Genomic DNA, 25,064 nt, shown 5'->3' on the forward strand with positions numbered 1-25,064 from the left:
AAACACACAGCTAAATAAAACTCAGCATCATGTCTTGCTAGTACTCTCCCATAAGGGCCCTGAGCTCCCTATTACTTAGCAAGGTGATTTTATAACACTTATAATGCATCCTCAAATCAGAGTCCTTGTGTGTGTGTGTGTGTGTGTGTGTGTGTGTGTGTGCAAGAGAAACATAATAGGACTATCCAACATGCAGAAAATGAAAGCCATATAAAAGCAATTTCATGTAGTTTTTGTGATCTAATTTGCTCAGTTTATTTCTCCCATAGTCATATTCATCACAACAGAGAATCAAGCAATAAGGAAATTCCTTGGCGTTTATAAATGGTATGCTTTATATAGCTAAAATCCTCTTTCCATTTACCTATGCCCAAAGAGGTTTGTGGTTTCAGACTTTGACACATTGTCCACACGTCAGTAATTTATTTTCGAGAGCTTAGCAAGATGATCTCTCTATTCCCAGCCCCAGTCTGGCCAGGCTACCTTCTCCTGGGGCCACCTTCTCCTGGGCACTGCAGGGAACTGCAGTGTGCTCTGCACCAAGGCCTCACTACTGCTGCCTCCTTCTTGAGCTCCACCAACTTGTACCCAAATAAATCTCAGGTCATTCAAGTGTCATGTCCCTGCAACACATGACTTTTATGCAGACATTAAGGCCATGACTAAAACTAGTTCTCAGCTAAATGACTCCCAAGCCAGCACATCCCACCCACTTTGAAGTTCTTCCTCTGCATGGACTCTGCGGCACAGAGGTTGCCAGGGCTTGCTGCTCCTGAGGGCTGGTTTGTAGATCATGTGACTGCTGAAATCCCTTGGATAAAAGCAGGCATTGTCCACTTTTCCTTGAAATCCTGAATAAGACCAGCAATCAAGTAACATTTCAATCCTCCAACAACCTTAAATCAATTGATCAAATTCTCCTCTTTAGGTCTCAACTCCCCTTATTATAAATAATGCAATGTCTAGTAAAAGCAGTTGCAGTCAGCTTTTAAAGTAGACTGATGGCCTTTACTTTAAACAAAAGATTAGGATTAGGTGAAGAGGGCAAAGCTTTTAAACAAACAATGAGTGTATGGACACAGATGCTAATAACTGCCCAAAAATTTCTGCCCTGTCTTTCAGTGTTCTGGGCACATCAGAGTATTAATTGAAAGTATGCTCCCTTCCTTCTCTCTCCAAGTTCAGCCTCCAGACACACAGATGAGTTCTCTGTGTCTATGATTCATGGAGGCTGATCTCCCGGCAGCCAGCAGCTGTTCAAATCCACGCCTGGATGCTCCCTTCCCTGCACCCCCTGCTCCACCATCCCAACCTCTCCACAGTTGTCCTTGAGGCCCCCCCCCTCCCTGGCGGATGTTACATGCACATCATCTCAAACTCAGTTGCCATCACTACGAGCTGCAGGTCACTTACGCAGGATATCATATAGCACTGAAGACAAGCTCTCCTACCCTTGGCTGTGTCCCTCCAGCAAGTCCCCTCGTTGCTACCCCCACCCCCAAAAGAGCCAGCACACACTCCTGCTACTTGCTTCTTGGGAAGCCCTGGCTTTTATTACTTTTCCATCTGCCCTGAGCTGCTAACATTCAAAGAACTAATTCCTATTTCTTATATGCAATTCATATGCATTTCCCTTGCCTGACAGTGTCACAAATGTCTACTTTCTACCTTCATTCTGCAAGGCAATCAGGAGGTATGGTTTCCATGGATATGTACAAGACCAAATTTCAAAAGTAATTAAATTTTTAATGGGAACAAATTCTCTTAGGTAAAAATAAATAAATAAATAAACACCAAAAATCGATTTGAATCAGGAACAGAAATTTATATCAACCTTATAAATATGTTAGCTATGCATTATAGGAAATCTAAATGTACAGAAAATTTAGACATTTAATACTATTAAAGGCTAATATGTCAGTGTTTAAAATGTATCTATGAGTCTGATTATTAAAACCTAAGCCCAGCAATGCTCAATACTTATGCAGATAATATCAAAATGTTTGAGAACCATTAGCAGGTATTAGCAACTCTGGGAGTTTTTCAACCCTGCGATTTCCATGAAAATGTCTTATTAAAAAGAGTCTGGTGTACCACCATGGAGGGCTGAAGTGTTCTCTACTTGTAGAATGGAGCTACTGAGAAGAATAAAATCAGCAAGTCTCACACACACACACACACACACACACACACACACACACAAACTCCTAATAATTTCTGCTGAGTGGGCACATTTTATTTTTCAGGTTAGGGTTATTCCTTATGGCCAAAAAAAACATGTGGACACTACTGTCGGGTGACTTATTCAATTCTGGGCACAGACATGAACTGCAGAAGAATATTGAGTAAAATGAATACAAACTCATACAAACAGACCAAGTGACCTCTCAAGGCTCTCTCAGCTCTAAAATTCTATGGTTCTTAGAATAAGTCTACAGTTAGGATTAAGGGGAGAAAAGCACTCCTTCCTTCCAGTTCATCATTTGATGGTTTAAAGCTAACTTGTTTATATATTTAAGCTTTCTGAGGCTTCCTTAAGTTCAAGACTCCTTTTCTATAAAGACTGTGTTTTCCAGAGTGTGTCTACGACTTCTCTGGTACCCAAAGATCTTCTCCATCACCTGCTTTTAAAAATCCATGACATTTTATATACTTTTTTAGTTACGAATACAAAAGAACAATTTACATTAGGAATACAAACAACCTGGGGATGGTTACTTGGACATCATTTGAATCTGTTAATGAATAACTTCTTCTACAAATCTGGGCAAAATAAATAATATTTTAGTATATCTGACAACACTGAAAGGTTTATTCTAACACTTCGTGTTAACCCATAAAGAAGTCACACATCATGGTGGGGGGAGGCAAGGAAGTATTCAGAAATTAATTTTCCATATAAAACTCCTGGGTATAAATCATTCTAAAATCTCTTTCAAACTTCCCTATCTCCTTAAGCAGAGCATAGTGAATCAACGTATGATTCATTTAACCTCTTGGGGGGATGACTCAGGATCACCCAGATGAACAACTCTTACACGTCGCTGCCTTTGGAAATAAGCAAAATATCCCTCCTACTTTACTTTTCCCCCTATGCCACATAGCTCTTGTTGGCCATGCTTTTTTAATTGGAATTTTTACTGAGATAATTGTGGATACACAAGCAGTTGTCAGAAATAATGCAGAGGGCTACTCTGTCTAGTCTGCCCATTTGCCCCAGTGGTAACTGGCCATGCTGTGTGAATTCTTGTCTCATTCCCTGACATCCTTTCTGATTGCTGTCAACTATCTCTTGATGGCTTTTCTCCACCCCAACCCCCAACTTCGGTCTTTAACGTGTTGTTGACTGGAAAATGTGAGAGACAAGGTGGTCCGGGCCATCTACAGTAAGAATAAACAGTGCTAAAGTGCAGGCCTAAAGGATCAATAGAAATCAAGGGTAGGAGTGTTAGCACCAGGACTTCCTAACACCTTAGTGGCTTTTGAAAGCTTTATTTCACGAACCCCTCCCCCCACATACCCTGCTGGCTCTCACTCACATGCACATCAACTGAATATTCTGGACCTAACAATGCCAAGTGTCCTCCTCATAAGGGATGTATTACTTTTGAGTCAACCAGCTAATCAATTGCTGTTAACATACTAGTAATTGGTGCTCAGGCAGTGCCCAGTGTTTGACTCTACCAAGTGCTATGAATAGTTTGGAATATACGCACAGCTTTAAAAAGAAAATTTAAGTGGTTTTGGTTTTTTTTTTCCCTGAACTCACTGATGTTTTTGAGGAAGTTTTAACTTACCAGTCACTTGTACAATGGAACAATTCAATTATGTAAGTTGAAGGAATGAAGTTATGAAAAAGATACAATGAAGAACATCATGAATGTGCTTTAGAGACTTCAGTAAATAAGAAAACTGTCACTTTGTTCTACTGCATTAGGAACTTCTCAAACAAAGAGGCTTGATGGAGGCAGACAGAGAGGGGCTTATCAGCTTAGGAAACGGGAAGGATGGTACAATTAACTGTCACACAGTCAGATATAATTCACTCTGAGGCCAATGAAAGAAAACAAGGCAAAGAAAGGGCCCAGCTTGTCTCTTTACACAGTACCCAAATATTCCCTCGTGGCAAACCATCTTTTCCTCAAGGGTTATCTTCACGTGTGGCCTGGAAAAAGGCAATAAAGCCTTTGGGGAGTAGAGGGAAGGACGAAAAAGAAAATAAAGCGGGGGAAGACCTCTTATCTGAACCACAAATGCCTCACGCTGCTCACTCCAGGCTGAAATGGAGTATCCTAGGTATTCCAGAGGGGGGAAAAAAACAAACCAACTGCATTTCTTTCTTATTACTGTCTCTCTCTGCTCCACAGACTCAGCTCTGCCAAGTGGAAAACGGCTGCCGTCAGTGCCGCAGAAAGCTGCATGCCCTGCCCTGGCAATCTGAAGGTGAAGCCTGGTAAACAGACGCGGCAGCCGGGAGGATCCGGAGAGGAAGCACAAGGGTTGACAAAAGCAACTTTTCCACGAGCTACCACCAATAACCCACGTTACAGGCTGCCGCTCACCCTCACAAAGGTAAAAGATGCTCCAAAACCAAACAGTTGATAATTGGGGAACCATAAAACACAAAACATGTGTGATATTAAAGATACTAAGAAAAACAAGGTTTTTATTCTAAAACAGATGTAACCAGAGAATTTCGTCTCTCCTGCGTGACAATATGGGTTCTTCAGCTTTCCAAATGCCAAACTAGCATCAGAAACATGTTCCAAACAGTGTGAAGATGGAAGGAAAAAGAGCAAGTTTTCCTCTCCCTCCCTCCCTAAAGAAAAAAAAAGAAAAAAGCAAGCCATGACACACCAGAAATAGCCTATGTGAGTCTGCTTCTAAGAGCCAAAGGATGTGTGCACTACGAGTGGTTCTCTTGCAGTGTGTTATAGTGAGCTCAAGCATGACTATATATGGTATGTTTACGGAGTGAACGGACACTTATAGTAGACCCGAACTAGCTTTTAAAGAGCTCGGTTCCTCCGCATCCATCCCTAAGTCAGACCTAGCGAGGGATGCTTCCAGCAGCAATGTCTCTTGACTTACTGGCACCGAGGCGCAGTGACTCCACCTCACTGCCCTGCCTGTCTGTGTGTGCACACACTTCCTTCTCCGTCCTCACCCCGCCTCCCGCTTTCCCCCTTGCAGGCTGTCCACCCTGCAGTCTCACAGAGGCATAAATGCACACTCAAGAATGTTACTGCTGAATGGAGCCTATGTTACATGTCAAGGGCACAGGCAGGCGCACCATCGATTGCTGGAGAAACAGCTGGCAAAGCTGAGACCTCGGCCTGCCTCTCACACAGGCTCCTCGCCTCCACAAAGTATTTTATTCACATCAAATGTTCAGCCTAGAAGCAAAGCCAGACATTGGGGGGGGGGGGGCTGGAGGAGACACTCTGAAGATGTGTTAAAAGTCCTGGGAGGTGGGGGTGCAGAGGGACAGAGAAAGGTGTGGGGGAGAGGGAGAGAGAGAAAGAGGGAGGGAGGGGAAGGCTTCATCACTGGCTTTAACTGTCTTGCCCAACCTGTTCTGCGGTATGTTCTGTTAACTCCTTTCTAGCAAATGGATGCAAACAGCAACCCCTTTCTTTCCTCTTCTTTTCCCCACAGCCATAGGGACAATTAAAAACAGACTTGCAGAGAAAAGTCCCAAAGAAAAAGGTTAATAAGCTCATTACTGATTGGAATCAGACCCATAATTTTCATCACCTAGCCTGAGACCTTCACTATCAGCTGCTTGGGCTGTCATCTCACTGGAAACTACTAGCCCCCCCAGCCCTCTCCATCTCCCAGCCCTCCTCTCCCTCCAAAATAGGTAAATCAAGGTTAGGTTGAGCTAGATCCAGTTTTCATGCACTTGAACAAAGCATTAGAATCATAAAGTTCTTTTCTTCGCCTTTTTTACATTATATTAGGCATTTATAGGGTTAATGGGCAGCCTGCAGACCAGAAATTTACCTGCTTAGTAACAGAAGCATAGGCTAAGCTGCACTGGTTGTTTTGACATAGGAAAAGCAGTTTCTACCTGGTGAAAATTCCTGGTGATGTTTCAGTTGCCATTGTAAGCAACACACATATTAACCACAAGTGAAGAGCCATCAAGAAACGACAGGAAAGGGAGAAAAGTCCAATGGGAGTCCAACTTTACTCCATTTAAAGGTGCAGATCAAAACCAAGCATCAAAACACGGGAACATGTATGTAAAACGTGCTGTGAAAGTCAGAACAGACTCAGGGGTGAGAAAACTGCTCCTGGAAACACGAACCCATGAGCTCACTTCACTTTTCCCCTAACGTGCTGTTTATGGCAGCTTAGTCTTCACATGCACCTAAAGGATTCTTCGGGTAGTAGGAGGAGACTAATCTTCACAAAAAGACAAGATCTTTCCTCTATATAGTGAGATGAAAAAGAAACCATGTATCTAATCTCACAAAAAATTACATCTTTCTCCCCTTAACCATGTTTGTATGTCCCAATTTTAGCAAAAATGCAAATGCAACCTAGGGCCTCCATAACATCTTTGAAAGACAACAAATAAATCTATTTCAAAATTCAAATGCAGAAAGCTTCTTCATTTCAGCAAGTGATTGTTTCATTTTTTGGAAGCTCCAGGACACCAAGGCTTTTAGAACTGGTTGCTCTAAGATGTTTACTTGTTTTAACAGAAATTCATCTCCTCCACCAAAGCAAGGCCTTAAAAGCAGTTCAAACTGACAATTTGGCCTTCTTTTTTTTTTTTTTTTTTTGAGACAGGGTTTCACTGTGCTGCCAGGCTAGAGTGTGGCATCATCATAGTTCACTGCAACTTCTCAACTTCAAACTCCTGGGCTCAAGGGATCCTTCCTCAGCTGAGACAAAGGAATGCACCACCTCACTGGGCTAAATTTTTTTTCTTTCTAGTTTTTGTAGAAGTGGGGTCTCACTGCTACCCAGGCTGGTCTCAAACTCCTGGCCTCAAGCAATCCTCCCACCTTGGCCTTCCAGAGTGCTAGGATTATATACATGAGGAACTATGCCAGGTCATTTGGCCCAGTAGTTGAACATGTAAAACACAGGAGAAAAAGATGTTCACATACTCTTTTAACTAAAATGTGAAGAAATAAATGTAAAGAAGGAATAATGTCAACGTATGCAACTACAGAACACAAGACCTATATAATTACACAAGGCCAAAGAATGTACATGTAAGAGCAACAAAACAGAAGTGACAGTTCTACCATTAATGGTATCACTTTGGGATGAGACCCTATTTCAAGAAGAGAAGGATGATAAACAGTTATTTTTAAGTACTCTAAAAATACTCTAGAATACCACATTGTAGTTTGGTTTTGACAGTTTCCCTCAAAATTCTTTTTAAAAAATTAATTATTTTTATCATGGTATAGTGACAAAAAGTGTAGATGTTTACAGTATACAGGTGATATTTTGACATATGTATACACTGTGAAATGGTTAAATCAAGCTAATTAAATCATCTCATATACTTTTGTCATGAGAATATTTAAGATCTTAAATTCCAAACTGAAGACAATATTTGCTGACAAAGGGATTGTGTGTAAACTTCAAAAATAAAAAAAATATAGTGACCTAGGAAATAATAAAACTTTCTAACTTCAACCCAATTTAAAATAAAATTTCAAAGTCACATGGTTTTTTTGAGATTAAAAAAAAAAAAAGCATGTGTGTAAAACCAAGCCACAAAAACAATCTCCTCGTTTAGTAAAATAAATTACTTGTACATATTCAGGATCCCTAGACAAACAGTTTAAGCAAATTAAAACCTTATTTCTGAAACTTACATTTGAACAATGTAAGCTGGGCCAAAGGAACTCTAGTGTGGACAAAATGGTGGTATTTAAAGCAAAAATTTGGCCTATGCAAAAAAAAAAAAAGAAAGAAACAAAAAGGAAAAAAAAAGGCTGCAGTGATGCACACTGGTCACAGGCAGAGTGGGCTGCTGAGGCCAGTTGTGTCTAACAGTTGTGCTCGAAACAACAAATGGTGCATTCATAAACTGCAAAAGCAGAGGCTGTTTAGAGGCTGTAAAGTCTGCACCCGAAATGATGAGCGGCTGACTTTCCTGCTGTTCCACAGTAACGGAGTGAAAAAAAGGACTGAATTCAGTTAGAGGCACATGCTGTCACTTCAGCTGTGGCAAAACGGTCTAGATAAAGAGGCCCCCAAGTACCATTTACCGGCTTCTAACAGGACCTGGGCCTAATGATAATTGAATCAACACCTCTACATAAGATAATACTGCCAAAGCCCATGTGAGGGGAAAGCCCAACTAGAAACCAGAACGTGCACATCCCCACACCCTTCTTAGTTTCAAGAAAATATTCAGCAGCCCAAAATTCATAGCCTCAGACCAAGGCAGTCAACATCCATAGCCTGATTACCTGTCACATTGCCTCTCCATGCCCTTAACAAAAGAAACATCTGGTACCAGCTACTCAGCATCCCTGATGATTGTCAGAGCTCCAACTTCTTAAAAAATTAATGAGTGGCATTTACACCTGCCGGTGCTGAAGGCCTATCGGGGTTCTAGCACAGGTACAATACCTCACTTAATAGGAAACTCAGGTTTGCAGCAAGCCAGAATGAGATGGGAGAATTTCCTTATCTATCATTTTCTAACCCTTTTTAGCAGTATTTCTCCCCCCAGATCCCAGTGGCTCCAATGTATTTATTAACATTTATCTCAAGAGAAGATTCCAACACAAATATAAAAGTTACCTTTTTCTAATGCAAAGTGTTGAAGGCTTTATTGGGGCTGGACCATGCATTAGAATCACCTGTGAAGCTTCTAAGGGCCATGCCCCAGCCTTAACCCAGACCTGCTCCATCAGAATCTTCTGGAGTGGGAGCCTGGTATGTGTAGTACTGAGTTTTTCCTTGGTTAAGAATCACTGTTTTGAGAAAATCACCAAAGGTGGCAGAGCAAAAGCGAGACAAGCCCCAAAGTGGAGAGGCGGTGCCACATGAGCCACTGCACTCATGCTGGGGTCCTAGAGTGCCACGCAGTGGGGGCAGAGCTCAGAGGCCCTGGCTCAGTGAGCTGGCCCGGGTCACATGACCAAAGACAGGTGCCAGATCAGGGGGCAGGCCTGCCGGGGGACACTCAGCAAGGCACCCGGTGGCAGGCAACCTTTAGCCATCAGGAGCTGTGCTCATGGTTCCTGTTGTCCTCGCTGGTGATGTACTTCAAGTACAGAACATTAAGAAACTGCATCCCAGCTGAATGGGCTCATTTTTATTATTAACAAACTGACCTGGAGAGAGAGACTTGAAATGGAGGGCAGGTGGGAGAGGACACGGGTGCTTGGCTTTCAGGACAGGGACAGGTGCCCGGTCCCAACGGCACATGGCTGGGACGCACGCGAGAGCCCGGCTCCCGGGGCCGGTTCTGCCCCACGCCCGCCCTCTGGCCCACTCTCGGAAGGCGGGTCCTGTTAGAAAGGACAGAGCCGTTGCCCAATACTCTGCGGAAAGGGCCAGCAAGGACCTGTAGCCGAAGCTGTCCTCCTCGGGCTCAGCCACCTGGCTGCGGACACTGTCCTGGTCCCGTCTCCTTTCCGGACTGCACCTCTCCTCCTCTTCAAACGGGGAGAGCACTGTCTAGCTACATGTTGTTTTTCATTCCAGAACAGCCAGCGGGAAACCAAACGTTTTAATGGGGACTTATTCTGCTAAGTAAATACAAAATGCAAGTAGGCAAGCTCAACGTCTATGCAAAACTTGAGAAAATTTAAAGTGGTCACAGGCAGAAACCCCTCAAATTAGCCAAAACGGATGGCGGGGGCCGGGGGGGGCGGGGCATGGCTCACACCACACACATTTTCTAAGCTCTCCTTGAGAGGAATTTATCTTAAAAAAAAAAAAAAAGGCTCAGATGCTAAACGGGTCTTTCAAGAGCTTTGGTTGTTCATCAAGTTGTTGCTCCAGCGGCCACAGGCTGCTATGCCCGCCGCAGGCTGACAAGAGCACGTCAAGGTCTGCTGGAAGAGACCGCGGTGCTCCGCGCGGGGGAAGGCCGGCCGCGAACGCCGCCAGCCCCGCCCCCGCCGGCCAACCGGCCAATCGGCGCCCGCCTCCCTGACTGACGGCCCCGCTGCCCGCTCACCGGGCGCTCATCGCGCGAGCCCGGGCCGGCGGCCTGACCCCGGGCCCCGGGGCGGCGGTTGAGCGCCTTCAGCTGTGCGAACACAAAGCCGCTCAGACCCCGTTCCCGATGCACAACGGCTGCCCAGGCCGTTGAGGGAAGGCGCCGGCCGTCCTCCTGACGGCCCTCCCCAGGAACCGGGGGAGACTGTCGGCGGCCGGGGGCGGCTCTGCCCGTCCGACAGGTCACCGACCCCGGAGCTCGAGGGCGAACCAGCGCAACGCGCATCCTGTCGTGAGCAAACCCGGCCCAAGAGCACTGGACCCAGATCCGCTTGCAAAGCTTAAAACTCAGTGTTTCAGGTTTAGGAACACCAGCCTAAGAACAATTCTTGTTCTCTCTTAGCAACTTTCCACTTGAGAGTTGGCTGCCATAGTCTGCAGGGCAGATCCAGAACCAAAAAGCGAGGCCAGCTGATTAAGTTCAGTGCCTCAATACCTCCTGGAATGGAAGGGCAGGAAGAGGATGATTTTTATTGTCAGTAATTTTTAAAACTTGCATGTCCTTTTCACTAAAAATAAGCACAAATCACTTTCCTATTTTCGAAAATGGACATAGGCAAAAATTTTGGAATATTAAATGATACCAGAAACATACATGTTTATTCTATCTGACCGTATTTCATTCTAGCACTTTGTTTACGAGTTACCGTGCTAACTCCAGAAACAAAATTGGTTATCAAAGGGCAACCCAAATAATCGTCCAGAAAAGGAAAAAAGGAAATCTCTATAAAACTTAAAGAGATCTTCAGAATCACCATGATAAATGTTGTATTACATCTTTGCTGGGACCTTGAGAACCTTTCATCCTAGAGGGCAGCCTGAATAAAACTGAGATTTTTTTTTTTTAATTGACAGGAAAGGAAAAACAAGGTTTTAACATCACTTGCCTTACCACTCAGGGCAATTGGACAAATCTGTTTCAGCCTCAGTACATACTTGCCAGGCAAAGTAGCCTTGGGGTAGGCCCACATAAAGAGAAGATATTTAAAGTGTGGGCCTTATGTCCTTCCCCCAGATTCTCAATTAAAAAAAAAAAAAAGAACCTCAACATCCATGTAACCTTGGACTCTCATTTTCATCTGTCTCTTGCAGGACACTCTTTGCTAACTATTCAGCACACTGCAAGCCCAGATAAAAGTAGTTAATGTTTACTGAAACCTGCGTATGAACTGTACTAAACCCGATAGGAGTGAAAAGGCAAAGTTCTGCTAACAGCATCTATGTACAATAAAGAAGCGGGGAGAAGGAATTTTTTTTCTAGTTTAAAGCTAAAATTTGTCACTGATAAAATACAAATTTCCAAACTCTAATGAATTAAGTCAATATACATCACCAATGAAAAGATGCTTTTAATCTATTTTGTTATCTTTTCAGAAAATTTTTGCTACAAATACACCTCGATTCCACAGAATTTTCTAATTTTTGTTTTTTTATGGAACTTAAAATTGAAACAAATGTGTCTATATTTCATATTCTCTCAAACTTTTTTGAAGGCCCACCTGACATCAATAACCCATTAAATTAAACTCAAACATTTATTCATCTGAATAGCTGCATATAGGTTATAGAACATTTCATACAAAAATAAATTTCACTTTTTAACAGTTATCATCTACAATATTTTCTCCCTGTAACTCTTTAGTTTTCCAAATGTAAACACAGTTAACTTCAGTCTAACCCGATCGTTAATTCTAACATTTCTTACCATTACATTCACACCATGTATATTGAGTTAAAAATCAGAACTTACTGATACTGTCCTTTCCTCCCATTTCCACACTATCCCTTTTTCTTCAATTATCTCAGTTAAAATAAAATTTCAACTTACACACATACACAGACTGTATCCAGAACAGGATGCTCTCAGGTGTTTAAAGCCAACTTTCTCTCTCCCATCCCCCCCCCCCACCTTGCTTAAAGGGCAGCAATAGAACCAGTCACCCTGGAAACAAACATCACCCAGTGTTTGCAGAACAAACAATGGTACCTTTTCAGCCAGTACCAGGCAGGCAGGGCAAGGGGCAGCCAAGCAATTCTGGGCTGTACAGGAGTGTTAACATATTGCATTCATTCAGTGCACGAAAAAGTAGTTCAGTACTAAAAATGAAGTGCTCTCAAATGTGTGAACCTTTGGCTAGAAACCATCACAAAATGAGTGAAGTTTAAAGTCAAATAAGGCTACCTCCCAGTTAGAAAAAAATCTTTTCATTATTCTTGGAATTGTTTTACATACCTCATGAATGAATAAAGTAAACTACACTCTTGTCACTGAGGATTACCTTCTCCAGCAACTACAAATATAGTTGCTTTAAAAAAAGAAAAAAAGTATGTTTCATCTAATTACTCCTAGAAACCATCATATCCATGTCATTTTTTTTTTAAATAAGCCACCCTATATTTTTTTTCAAATGTGTGTATTGCTTGATGCCTTAACCCACTTGTGAATTTCTGGTATTGATAAAGAATGTAACCCTAAGAAAATTAAGTGTCAATTTTCAGAACACTTTTTAAAATAGTACTAAACAGATACATAAATCTATAAGGGCCTTGGATAACAAGAACTACCTTTTGACCTTGGATAACAACAATCACTGAACTTTCATTTACTGCATGAAAGCTCATCATTTTGGGTAGCTCAAGTTTTAGGGGAGATTCTGTTGTTACTGTTTTTAAAAAGCTCAACTGGATAGTTAATTAAAAAAATATTCAATTGTTCTTCAGATCCTTCAGAATGAAATTTTTAAATGTTCTATGTAAGTAACAGTTTCCTCCTTATTCTGGGTGTGTGCCGAAGTTTTCCTTCCCACCAATTAAGAGGGAAAACTGGGCCCAACTGAATTATTTGGACAGGAGTTTGATGTCAGTTAAATACCACAGTAACTGGCATTTTCTATCACCTCCAGACTAAAGGACAAATGCCTAATTAACATGGACCAACATGCAGCTTAAACTGGAAAAGTGCCTGTCTTTTTTCTTTCTTTTCTTTTTTTCTGAAAGATTTAGGTCTTTAACATCCTTGAGTTAAAGTGCACAAAGGGTGTCTAATGCCATCTGACTGAGGTGTAAAAGTCTAATTAACTAATGCTTTTTGCAGCGACAGTAAATCAGTTAACATTATTAATTTTCCTGACTGGGCATAAGTGAGTGAGGAAGGCTATTGAAAAGGAGCTAAACGGTTAGACTGGGTACCCTTGAAAATGAAAAGAAACTCCGAAAGTGATGACTGATGATACTGAAAACTACTGAGAAATACTTTAAAATCCAACCGCTGGGCCTAGCCTGGCTGAGCTACTGTGAAAGCTGAAGCTGCAGCTCCAGGGCAGGGAGAGGAAGAGGAGGAGTCAGGTAGAGGTGAAATGACTCTCATCTCCCATCCTTTCCTTCCAGCATCACCAAGAGAGATGAAAGCATAACTGAAGCGTTTCACACCTTAATTTAATACTGCACCTTTCCAAGTAATCTTTTAGTAGACCAAACAAAAGTTACTACCTGGTGTAGTCTGGGCAAATGACTCCAACAGTTCAGCCAATTAAACTAGTTTCAATTCATTAGTAAAACAACAACTATCTCAGCATTTGGCTCCTTAGTTTTATTCACCTATTATTCAGCACCCCAAAATGTACGTGTGTATCACACTCATGTTAGTAAACCATAAACTTATCAAATGCATTCCCTGAACACTAACATCTGAAGAGAGACAGCCAACACCAAACAACTTCTGAACCACAGCTTGGTCTGTACTGAGACAATGTCAGTGACTGCAGTCAGCCTCTACACCCTCTTCTCTGGATTCCAACTCCCTATCCTTCTCCCTACACCCCATCCCAGAGGGCACCTCCTCCCCTGACAGCCCAGGGGGCTTCCACTGGAACTGGGCACTCTCTCAGTCCCTCCCTGCTCCTGGCTCCTCCGGGGCCTTCCTGGGAAAGCCTGGAGACAGGACTGCCCAACTGCTGATGGCAGCTGAATGTGACAAGTCAGCTCTGGGCTTTGGGAAAGGAATCACAGTGCTGAGCCACTCCAGTCCCCAGATCCAGAGGAGTAGCCAGATCCAGGGTGATGACCCTAAGCACAGCAGCTTCCTCCATCTTCTCGAAGAACATCTCAGGGGGGCAGAGCTGGGAAGGGAAGTGAAAGAGGGAGGCCAGGTGCCACCGTGGCTTTATCTTTTTCCCCTCCTTAATATTTCTTTTTTTCTTTTTTTTTTTTTTGAGACAGAGTCTCGCTTTGTTGCCCGGGCTAGAGTGAGTGCCGTGGCATCAGCCTAGCTCACAGCAACCTCAAACTCCTGGGCTTAAGCGATCCTACCGCCTCAGCCTCCCGGGTAGCTGGGACTACAGGCATGTGCCACCATGCCTGGCTAATTTTTTCTATATATATTTTAGTTGGCCAGATAATTTCTTTCTCTTTTTAGTAGAGACGGGGTCTCGCTCTTGCTCAGGCTGGTCTCGAACTCCTGAGCTCAAACGATCCACCCGCCTCGGCCTCCCAGAGTGCTAGGATTACAGGCGTGAGCCACCGCGCCCGGCCCCCTCCTTAATATTTCTATCAAGTTTCTGTTTCACTGCCCCCTCCATGTAGGAGAATGTGAACCTATGTGTACCTTTTTAATGAAATGCTGAGGGAAACACATGTTTGATTAAGGACAGGCTTTCACAAGCCACTTGACAATAAAGAACTCTTGAAAGCATCAGGCTTCAGAACTCAATCCATTTTGAATAAAAATATTTATATTTTGTTTCTAGATTTAAATATTTTTAGAGATTGTTATTCATTATTTTGTACACTATTATGCCTAAAAATCACCTTTTCTCTTGTTCACAAAGGTAGGTTCAGAGAAAACTTTATGCATGTATTCCTAAGTTTATTATATATTCATAACCCCTTCCTCAAATAACATCTCTTACAAAGAGCTTAGTTATTTACTATTAATATTATCTCCATATTGCCTACTTATTGGGACCTGCAACAAGCTACTGAGGGGGAAAAAATCCTAGCCAATTAAACAATTCTTCAAAACAAAACAAACTAAAATCCTTAAGATATACTTTATAACTCATTTCTACTTTTTGAGAAAACCATAATTACTGATAAAACAAAGGCAAAAGAGAAGGCACAGATGGAATTGCCTTTCAAATCAAACCTCTACTAGAATCGGAATTGTCAAAATTGCTTTGGAATTCTTGAAATTATGTTTGGGTGGTTTTTTTCCCTGGAAACCTTGGTGAAGTCAGTGTCTACCAAAAGTAATCATCGTCTCTGATCTGACATGGGAGCCTCACAGCTGAATTAACCAGTTGGAGGAGGTATTGGTCCCACTGTGCAGATGAGGTCAGGTGACTCTAGTCGTAGGCCACCTCTCTCACCAAGTCCACTACATAAAGGTAATTCTCCCTGCCTGTGTTGTAAAAATCCAGTTTTAGTATTAGGAGAAACAATGTGGTCTTTTCAGGGTACTGGCTTCCCAAACCTAACTCTTTCTTGGGCTCAGATGATCGGTACTTACTGTCTACCTGGTTTTGCTAAAAACAAAAAACAAAACAAAACTGCAGATGATTCCCTAAAGCAACTGGAAAAGGCTATAAAAGCTTAAAATAAAGATCACATTAAATGTTTTAAAAATTTACAGACATTGCATAAAACGTAAACAATACCTGTTCCCAGCACCAACTCCGAGAAAAAGGTGGCACACATTGGGATGCTATTCCTGCAGACAGAACAGGCACATCAGAAATGAGGCAGCACATCTCCGACCCACATATTGGAGAGTTAAGCAGTACAAAAACTTTGTTGTCAGAACCCTAAGAATAGCAATAGAAGAGGCAGCAGCACTGTTGAATAACCACAGCTAAGCTACTACAACATTGCCCCCAACCCTGTTAAAAAGAGGAAAATAGGACTACTTAGGCAAATGGAGATAAAGTTTCTAAGGAAGGCCTTATTCCACCAGCTGTTCGTTTGGCTGCTGCCCTGCCTTAAAGCAGCTTTCAGGATGCTTAGAATTTCCCTAGATTTATGGTACCATCCCTTTATATGGTACTTTCCAATAGCTTCTATCCTCACAAAGGTTTTTCTGTTTGCTTTTACTGATTAAAAAGAAAAGAAAATGTTGCATATGGGCATTGTTATGTCATGTCCTAAGACTATGGCACAAGGAAGATACTCTGCCCATTTTAGAGACGGAAAAACCAAGGCACAAAGTACTACCTTTTCATTAATCATAATCAAGGTTTGGTTTGGGCCCCTTGTCTCCTAGATAACAAATCCAGCCCTCTCTCTAATAGATTAATTAAAAGGGCTGAGGGAGATATGTAATGGGATATACTGAAATGTTTCTGACAATCTGGCTGATTTAATTCACTTCTCCAATTCAATTCTTTCCTTTGAAATGATGAGAAGAATGAGAGAGTATGAAGGGTCACTCTGGAAACTGTTCAGTACATGAACAGGTACAAGAAAATGCATCTTCCTAAACTTGTGATACAACAGTCTTTACCGCTGGAGTTAGAGAATTACACTTGCATTTCAGAACTTCAGAACTGATCTCATCGTTATTTTCCTTACAGCTGTCTTCCTCTGGGGCCAGGGCCCCTAGGGAGTTATTTCAAGGGATCCACTTATTCATCTGCTCATTATACATCTAAAAATCAAGTATAAATCAAGTAAATTTACACATATGTGTACTATTATTTTGCAAATCTATGAAGACACCATAATTAATAGAATAAGTTCCACTAAAATATAATTATTGTATTATTATTTTTTTTTTTCGAGACAGGGTCATGCTCTGGTGCCCAGGATAGAGTGCAATAGTGCAAACATAGCTCACTGCAACCTTGAACTCCTGGGCTCAAGAGAGCTTCCGACCTCAGCCCCCTGAGTAGCTGGGACCACAGGCAAGCGCTGCTATGCTTCTATTTTTTGTTGAGACAGGGTCTCACTATGTTGCCCAGGTTGGTCTCAAACTCTTCACTAAAAAAATAATTAAAATCATACTTGGTCTGGAAAAATTTTTTACATTAAAAGGTCCTTATATTTAAAAAGATTGGGAATAAATGCTTCAGAATGTCCAAACAACATGACATTGATTAAAGCAAAAATTCCAACAAAAATATAATCACAAGTAAAGAACATATCACACCATTCCTAACATTCACAACACTGTGCCCTAAGTAAGATGACAAACACCTTCCTCTCAAGAAAGTCTGACCCTCTAGAAGGACTTTTTAAACTGCTTGATTTGTTTTTCATCATCGACCCTCACTTGTTTTGGGATAACTAAGATGACAGATCACACACTCTCCAAAAAATAAACACATTTTGTCAGTTCAGTACTTTCCTTTTTAAAATAAACCAATTTCTGATTAACTACATATTCATAATTTACAGTAAAAATTTTAATTCTAGTTTGGATGCATTTAACCTGAAAGAATACCTTTCCCCTGCTCACAAAGTGAGGGCCAGTGAATGCAAAGTAATCAAAACATTAGCCTATGGCCCCACCTCCTCAAATTATGGCACATCAAAATAATGTGATTTTCATGTCAAAGAACATTTGAATACACCAAAAGACTTGTCATATCATCTTAAATTCTTAATAGATATGGTATAATTTAAAGGCATGTACAAAAATAGGTTTATTGTCTACAATAAATCCCACTTTTGTAATATGTGTGTGTATCCACAGAAAACCATCTAGAAGAAGATATATAGTTAAAGTATCAACGATGGTTATCTCTGACTTGTGGGAGTCAATAATTTTACTTTTTGTCCTTTTTGCAATATTAGATGTTTTTCCCTTTTAGTTCATTTAGAACTTTTCTATGGTGTATAGGAGACATATGTGCAATGAAATAATAAAAAATCCAATGGAAAAATAATTTTTAGTTCTTAGGATTATTTCCTTTGAAATCCTGGGAGTCACAGGACAACAGGTTGTTTTGATTTTCTTCATATTCCCTCCTATTATCTACAGTGAATAAAAACATTAAAAAAATTTTTTTTTAAGAGGCAGAGTCTCAATATGCTGCCCAGGCTGGTTCCAAACTCCCGGGCTCAAGCAAGTCTTCCTGCCTCGGGCCTCCCAAGTAGCTGGGACTGTAGGCATGTGCCACCGTGCCTGGCTAAGAACATTTTATAACGAGTAAAAAAGTGTTTAAATAGTAGTGATTTTGATTTATTGGCTCTTGGTGGATTATTGATATAATCTACTCACTAACATCATAGCAGGAATAATTGTGGCTCTACCACACAAGTGTTCAGACAAGCCCACGAGGACAAAACTGCAGGCTCCAGGACTTGGCAGGGTGCACTGACATCTGAGAGAATCTAGCACGCAAGACCAAGGTTCCACGCCCAGCCCTACCCTGTGTCTCTCCAGGCCTCATTATCCTCTCCTATAAATTAAGGGGGTGTGAGGAGAATAAATGAACTATGACCCCTGAGGCCCCTTCCATTGCAATGCTCTATGAGTGTAAACAGAGAAAATGCAAATATGGTTAATCAAGTCTTGCCAGTTATAACCACTTGCCCATGGTAGATTTGAACTGATTTCACTAATTTTACTACTTGTATCGCGTGATGGATAGTATAGCAAAGACAGGAACATTAGATTAATTAAATGTTTTTTAAAGTTTCTGTGGCTCACAAATTTTCAGCTTTACTAATCTGTGTGGCCACCCTGCCCGAAATGAAGGCACATGCAGAAGAGAAGCTCCAACCACAACATATACGCCACTTACTGAATGTTTACACTGCACCAGAGTCTGGGTATTTACAGTGTTTTATATCACACTCTACAGTCCCATGACATAAATCTGATTCCTCTCATTTTACATGTGTAAAAAGCAAAAGTTGTTTTCAAGGATGGTGTGTGCCTATGGGCAAGTCACCCAACTGTCCTGCCTCGGTATCTCCACTAGCAAAATGGGTCACATAACCCCTGCCTCACTCATTCCTTCCACGAGTATGTCCTTGGGATGCATCCGTGAATAAAATGTTTAAAAAGAACAAGAGGTCCTCATGGAGCTTACACTCTAGTATGAGGAAGAAAAAACAGATTTTTCTAGATTTTGTAGGCAGAAAATGGGCTTAAAACTTAGTGGATACTTGATAAACATTAGTTTCCTAGGACTCCTCCCCCATTTAAAAATGGAAAAAGCATTAGAAAACAAATCCAAGATAAGCCATCAGATTTGTCAGCCCAAACTAGAAATTTTTACTTAATAAACAAATACAGAAAAGCCAAGATTGAGAACACTTGTACTGGAGTCTGCTGGCCTGGGTTTAAATTCAGATGCCTTCACTTACTAGCTGGAGTGACATTGGGCAAGTTTTTAAAACTCTCTAAGCTCAGTTTCCTCACCTGTAAATGGAAATAACAATGACCTCATAAGGCCGATGCAAAGATTAAATGAGATAAAGTACAGAAAGTGAGAGGTGCAGCGTCTCCTATATATCAAGGGTAACTGGAAAGATTAGGGCGATCTGCCCAAACACCATCTTCCATATCTGCAAAATGAGAATAATTATACCGATTTGATAGGATTGAGGTGAGGACTATGGAGAAAATGCCCAGAGAGGGTTTAATGTGACTGGCATATGATGGCACATATTTGCCGCTTAAAAATGACTATTAATGGAAGTGAATGGGGCGGGGAGCGGGGGCAGGCATGGCATCTTTCCCTAGCAGACTGGGAAAAGCCATCCTGGGGAAGGGTGGTGGTGTGCTACCAAGACCAGGCGCCGGGCAGAGACTCTCCAGCACAGTTTGCCCACACAGTAGGATCAGATGCAGGTGGTTGTGAAATGACAAATGCAACCAAATCTGAGTCACCCGGGGTGACGTCCAGAGTGTGTGGATTATGTCGGCCCTGGCTCCGGTTGCCTCTCTTTCAGGCACTTCCAGCTTTACCAGAGGACTGAAAGAGCAAAGGAGAGGAATGGAAAGGGATTTACTACTGCTTTGCAGGTTTTTAGAGGAAGGCGTGTTGGCTGTGGAGGATAAAAATGATTTGGGGGAATTATCAGTGCGAGTCACACATCCAGACTTGCTCTTGCCCCCAGTGAGGGCAGCGAGGGTGCCCCTTCTCTCCTTTTAGGCCAAGGCAGAGAACACAACAGCCGAAGACTCGGCATGACTCTAAAACTGGGCTGGGCAGGGGAGCTGGCAGAGTAGGCTCAAGTGCCACATACAACACCTGAGGCCGGGGACAGGCCCCCAGCTCCGGGCCAGGTGTTCTGACTAACCCAAAGCGCCACTCAACACAGTCTCGGCCCTGCCTTCAGTAAGTCAGTGGTATTCATATATAAACCCACCTACCAACATTATAAACATGATACATCAGTACCCAAAAGGAACCTACCAGACCAAAGGGAGATGAACCAAAACTTTTGTCAGGGTCAAAATGGAATCCAGGTTCCCTGCTGCCTGGCCGCACCCTTCCTATGACAGGATGTTCCCCCTCTCCAAGGTGGCTCACCTAGAATTGGTAACTAAGAAGTCAAATATTAAGCCAGAGTATGTGATTCAGCTTCTCAACAAGTCTTGCTATAAAGAAATCAAGCTTCCCTGTGTGTACATCACTGCAGTGGCTTTAGGCAATTCAGAGATCCTGAGAGCTGCCGCTTGCACATCCTGTACCAGCTGCCCTGGGATGTGCTCTGCCTCGGGCCAGAAGCAAACAGTGAATTGAGCCACACACAGCACAGACGCCCAAACCACGTTCCCCCCTTTGAGGGTGTCTCCAAGGCCCCAGCAGGCCAACTTGTCACTTCCTTGCTCAAAAAACTTAGGATGCCCTACCACTTACAGAGGAAAAAGTAGAATTCTGTCCCAACCTCCACCTTGCCCCACGTATCCCTCCAACCCTGCCATCTGCTAGTACACCGTCCTCCACACGAAATCACACCCTAAACTCCCAATCAACCTGCGCTTTCCTGCTGGGCTCTCAGCCCCTGCCTGTGCTTTTCCTGGAAGTACAGACGCAGTTCTGTTAGCTTCCGTGAGCCTCAGCCTTCCCATGGGAACTTGGCTCAGGGTCCACATGGCACAGCGAATTCCTTTCACAATATCTACTCCCCAAAGGCAAGAACCACCATGCTCTACCATGTCTAGACGTAGCATCCTAGACACAGCAGTTGCTCAATTAAGGGTATTCCAGATAAAGCTGGAGCCATCAAATACTGTGTTATGCTTAAATCTAAGCCAACTGTTTGCAAAGAATCAAGACAAACGAATTCAGTTAGGTGGTAGAAACTCTGCAGGTACCAAGGTATGCTGAGATTATCTACAAGAAAAAGAATACTTCTTTTGACTATGGAAATACACCATAAAGCTTCCTGGTCATCTGTCACTAGCTGCATGATCTCAGAAATAGGAACATCTCTAAACCTCAGTTCCCTGTCTTTAAAAAAGGGAAAATAATAGCTCTGCCTCATCAGGTTGTTGAGACCATTACACATGGACATACACAGTGCCTTCCCTCCCTAACTAGTGTGCCCTGGGTCATATATGCAGAAGGAACCCCCTGGGCATAGCACTTTCCGATGCTGCCCCCACCCCAACTCCCCTCCAAGTCCCCCAAAGTCCCACTTCAGCTTACCAGCACCCTACTTCCTCCTGCACAATCCTAGCTCAAATGAGAGAACACGTTAAAAAACAAAACTAAACAAAAAAAGGTTGCCAACAATTTGGAAAATTATAAAATATATCAATCCATTTTAGGTGACAAAAATGATTAACTTTAAGGTATGTATTCTGTCCAACCTACCAATTTTACAGGGAGCCCACCCTTGCACAGCCCTCTCAGCCTGATCCCCTTCGTCTGTGAGCACAAGCTTTGAAATGTATAAAGTCAGGCTATAAAAAATTAATATTTCCTCCCCAGAGGACAGAGGACTCTGAAAACCTAAGTGTACAAGGCAATATTGTACCTCTACAATAATTACTACCCCACTAATTGTCTTTGGGGCCTGCAGTCTGACTTCCCTCACATCCACCCCATTTTTCAAGCCTTGGGCACACGCTGCTCCCTTTCTTGGCCGTTTCATCTGTAGTGAGGGAGGGTGGATCTGAGCAGAGGACGGGGAACATCCGAGGGGCAGGGCCGTTACCTGGGTGAGGGCCCACGTTCTGCAGGTGAGCAGTGAGCTGGCAACTGCTGTAAGACAGCTTCACCTCTGAAGAGATTCAGTTTCTACCAGCGCCTTCAGCCCCCAAAGCCTTGATTCCCAGGGCCCTCGCCCTCTCCCCGCATGTTCACGCCCAGCGGACAAACCAAACCGGTGGTTACCAGGAATACATCGTCCCCATCTGACTCCCAGAGTCCATCCTCAATATTTTTGAGAGAAAAGAAATGAGTCCCTCTCCTTTGTCTAAAGAATTCCACTCCCTAATGAGCTTAAATAAGTACCAATTAGTAAAACACAATTAGAGAAGTTTCAACATTGTTCAGTTGAATTCTGTTTTCTGAAAATAAACGTCCCCACCTTTCCATTATCATTTAACAGTGCTTCAGAAGGCAGCCCATAAGTCCTGGGCTGAAAAATCTCTTAAAAAAAAAAAAAAAAAGGAAGAAATTATTCTGTTAAAGAGGGTACCAAATTCCAAGCTCATGCTGCAACTTTGCTGAACACAGTTGTCTCCTCTCCTACTTAATTTTTCTAAAAGGTCTCTAACACACAGAGCTGCTCACATCATGGCCCTGTGTCAAGCACTCGATGGCTCACGTGGCCTACACAGCCTAGCCTCCGTCTGTTTTTCCAGGGTCAACCCCCGTCATCACCCCAGCTAGACACAACACTCCACACACTCAATCCTCTGGTCCCACTCCACTACTTGCACTGCCCTGTCCTCAAATAAGCCTTGTATTTTCATACTCCAGGGCCTGTACTTAAACTGTTCTTTTTGCCTAGAAGTACGTTCTCCCTTCCCCACATCCTTCTCCTCCACGTGGCAAACCCTGCACTTTTGCGAGCATCACTTCCTCTTTCCCTGACCACTTCCTGCTTGCAGGTCCCCTGCATGTCCTTGCTTGCTGTGAGACACTGGTGAGTTTTAGGGCAGGGACCATGCTTTACTCATCCTTGTGTTTCCAGAACCTGGTACCAGGGGTAGGTGTCAGAAGCGGTTCCTGATGCAAGCTTGCTGATGGTGATATTCCACAGATGAGAAAAATGACAGAGCTCAGAATGCTGGTCTCCCAATCCAGACCGCTTTTCACTACTCTGCTGAGACTACCGAATTGTGATGAGCAAAATGACAGTGATAATAATAATAGTAGTAGTAAATAGAGAAGACAGGTCAGTTATAATTGAGCTGGTAGCTCACGAGGCTTAAATTCTCTACTTGTTACTGGTTTCAAAACAGTGCTTCTGCACAGACCCACCAGAAACAGGAAACAGACCTTCAAGTGCTCATCGCAATTCAAGACCTGCCAGTTCCATAACTTACGCAGGCATCCTCATAAAAGGAACAACGCACACTGGTGACCCCCGCCACAAAACACCCTACGATAGGACATCCTCCTCTCACTGGCCTCCAGTCCACATGGCTCCTCCTGCTTAAAAAGCAAAACAACAAAGAAACGACACCTCCCAGAGGCTACCGCACTGGAACCTGGACAAATTTTAAGATCAGGTTAGTAATTACATCAACCCAGTTGCTGCCCCTACTTCACTAGGTCCACAGATCATTGGGCCTCTTAGAATTACCTCAATACCAATTCTGAGACAAAATCTCAAGCTTATAAATTAAGTGAAATAACAATAACCTATTATAGTATAAAGCAACAATGGACCTGTTCTCAAGGCACTGGCCCTACCCAAAGCAAAGCTGAATTCCCCAAGTGCTTACAGAGCTTACAGTTCCTGGTCTCTCCAAACGTGGCCAACATAAAAGTCTCTGAAACAGGGCTCTGGCACTTTGAGCGAGGTCAAAACTAGGCATCTGCAAGAAAGGCTTTAAGAGACAGGACAGGAGAGTCCCTCTTTACCTACAAGGCAGAGGACCAGGAGAAACCTGGCGTCTAAGCCCACCCTCTTCCACTTCCAGGACATCTGCCACCATATGAAAGACCAACTCTTTTCCACCCATTAACCTTTCCAATGGGAATGTGGTGAAAGCTCCATCCTCGGCAGGACTTGTCCAGGGCTTTGCCGGCCCCCAGTCTCAGCTTTAACATCTTGCTGATCCCTTCCCCTTCTGGGGCACCCAAAGCCCAGCCAGCTGGTTCAGATATTAACATCATCTCTGCAAGTCCCTCACTCCATAGAACACCAATTTCCCCTCCTGACAGCACAGAAGTGATGCTCTAGCTCGTTTCGTCAAATGCCAGCTAGAAAGAGCTGTTCCACTGGTAAGCTGTCATCTGCTATTTCCAGAAGCCAAAACCCTATCACAGCACACTCGTTCTTGCCCATCTCTCCCCTTGATGTGCATATCGTAGGGAGGGCTCTGCACATAGCAGGTTTTCAGTGAGTATTTGGTGAGCGGACCATGTCACTATGGGAGGTAGTTGAGCAGGGGTGAGAAGCACAGGTCACTGTCTGAATCCTCCTAGGGGCTGCCTCTCTGGGTCTCGATTTCGTCTGAATCATGAGGATAATAATTGCACCTACATCACTGAGTCAAAGACTTGTGAGGAATGAATGAGATGATGCATGTAAAGACATGTAAAGAATTTAGGACGATGGTAACTAGTACGTGCTCAATAAATGTTAGCTCTTATGAGTGCTGCTCCTATTACTATCATACAGAGTATTTCTCCATGAAAAGCCTAACAACCAAAAAGAGGTGGAAAATTAAAGTGTAATGACTTTAGATTGTTGACTTGTCAGATTGAAGTTGTACG

General features: G+C 42.9%; 2 protein-coding genes across 3 annotated transcripts in view; one reads left to right on the forward strand and one right to left on the reverse strand.

The window, feature by feature from the left end:
* The window catches only part of RREB1 (ras responsive element binding protein 1), a 128,795-nt gene that overhangs the window by 90,025 nt on the left and 13,706 nt on the right, over positions 1-25,064 (reverse strand). The window lies entirely within an intron of this gene.
* The window catches only part of LOC123638766, a 30,208-nt gene continuing 15,902 nt past the window's right edge, over positions 10,759-25,064 (forward strand). Inside the window, exons 1-4 of the mRNA XM_045552597.1 lie at positions 10,759-10,768; positions 14,041-14,268; positions 20,313-20,385; positions 20,666-20,850. Coding sequence (XP_045408553.1) covers positions 10,759-10,768; positions 14,041-14,268; positions 20,313-20,385; positions 20,666-20,850 — 496 coding nt within the window. The remainder of the gene's footprint in view (positions 10,769-14,040; positions 14,269-20,312; positions 20,386-20,665; positions 20,851-25,064) is intronic.

This window comes from Lemur catta, chromosome 5 (genome assembly GCF_020740605.2).
Source record: "Lemur catta isolate mLemCat1 chromosome 5, mLemCat1.pri, whole genome shotgun sequence".
Lineage (NCBI taxonomy): Eukaryota > Metazoa > Chordata > Mammalia > Primates > Lemuridae > Lemur > Lemur catta.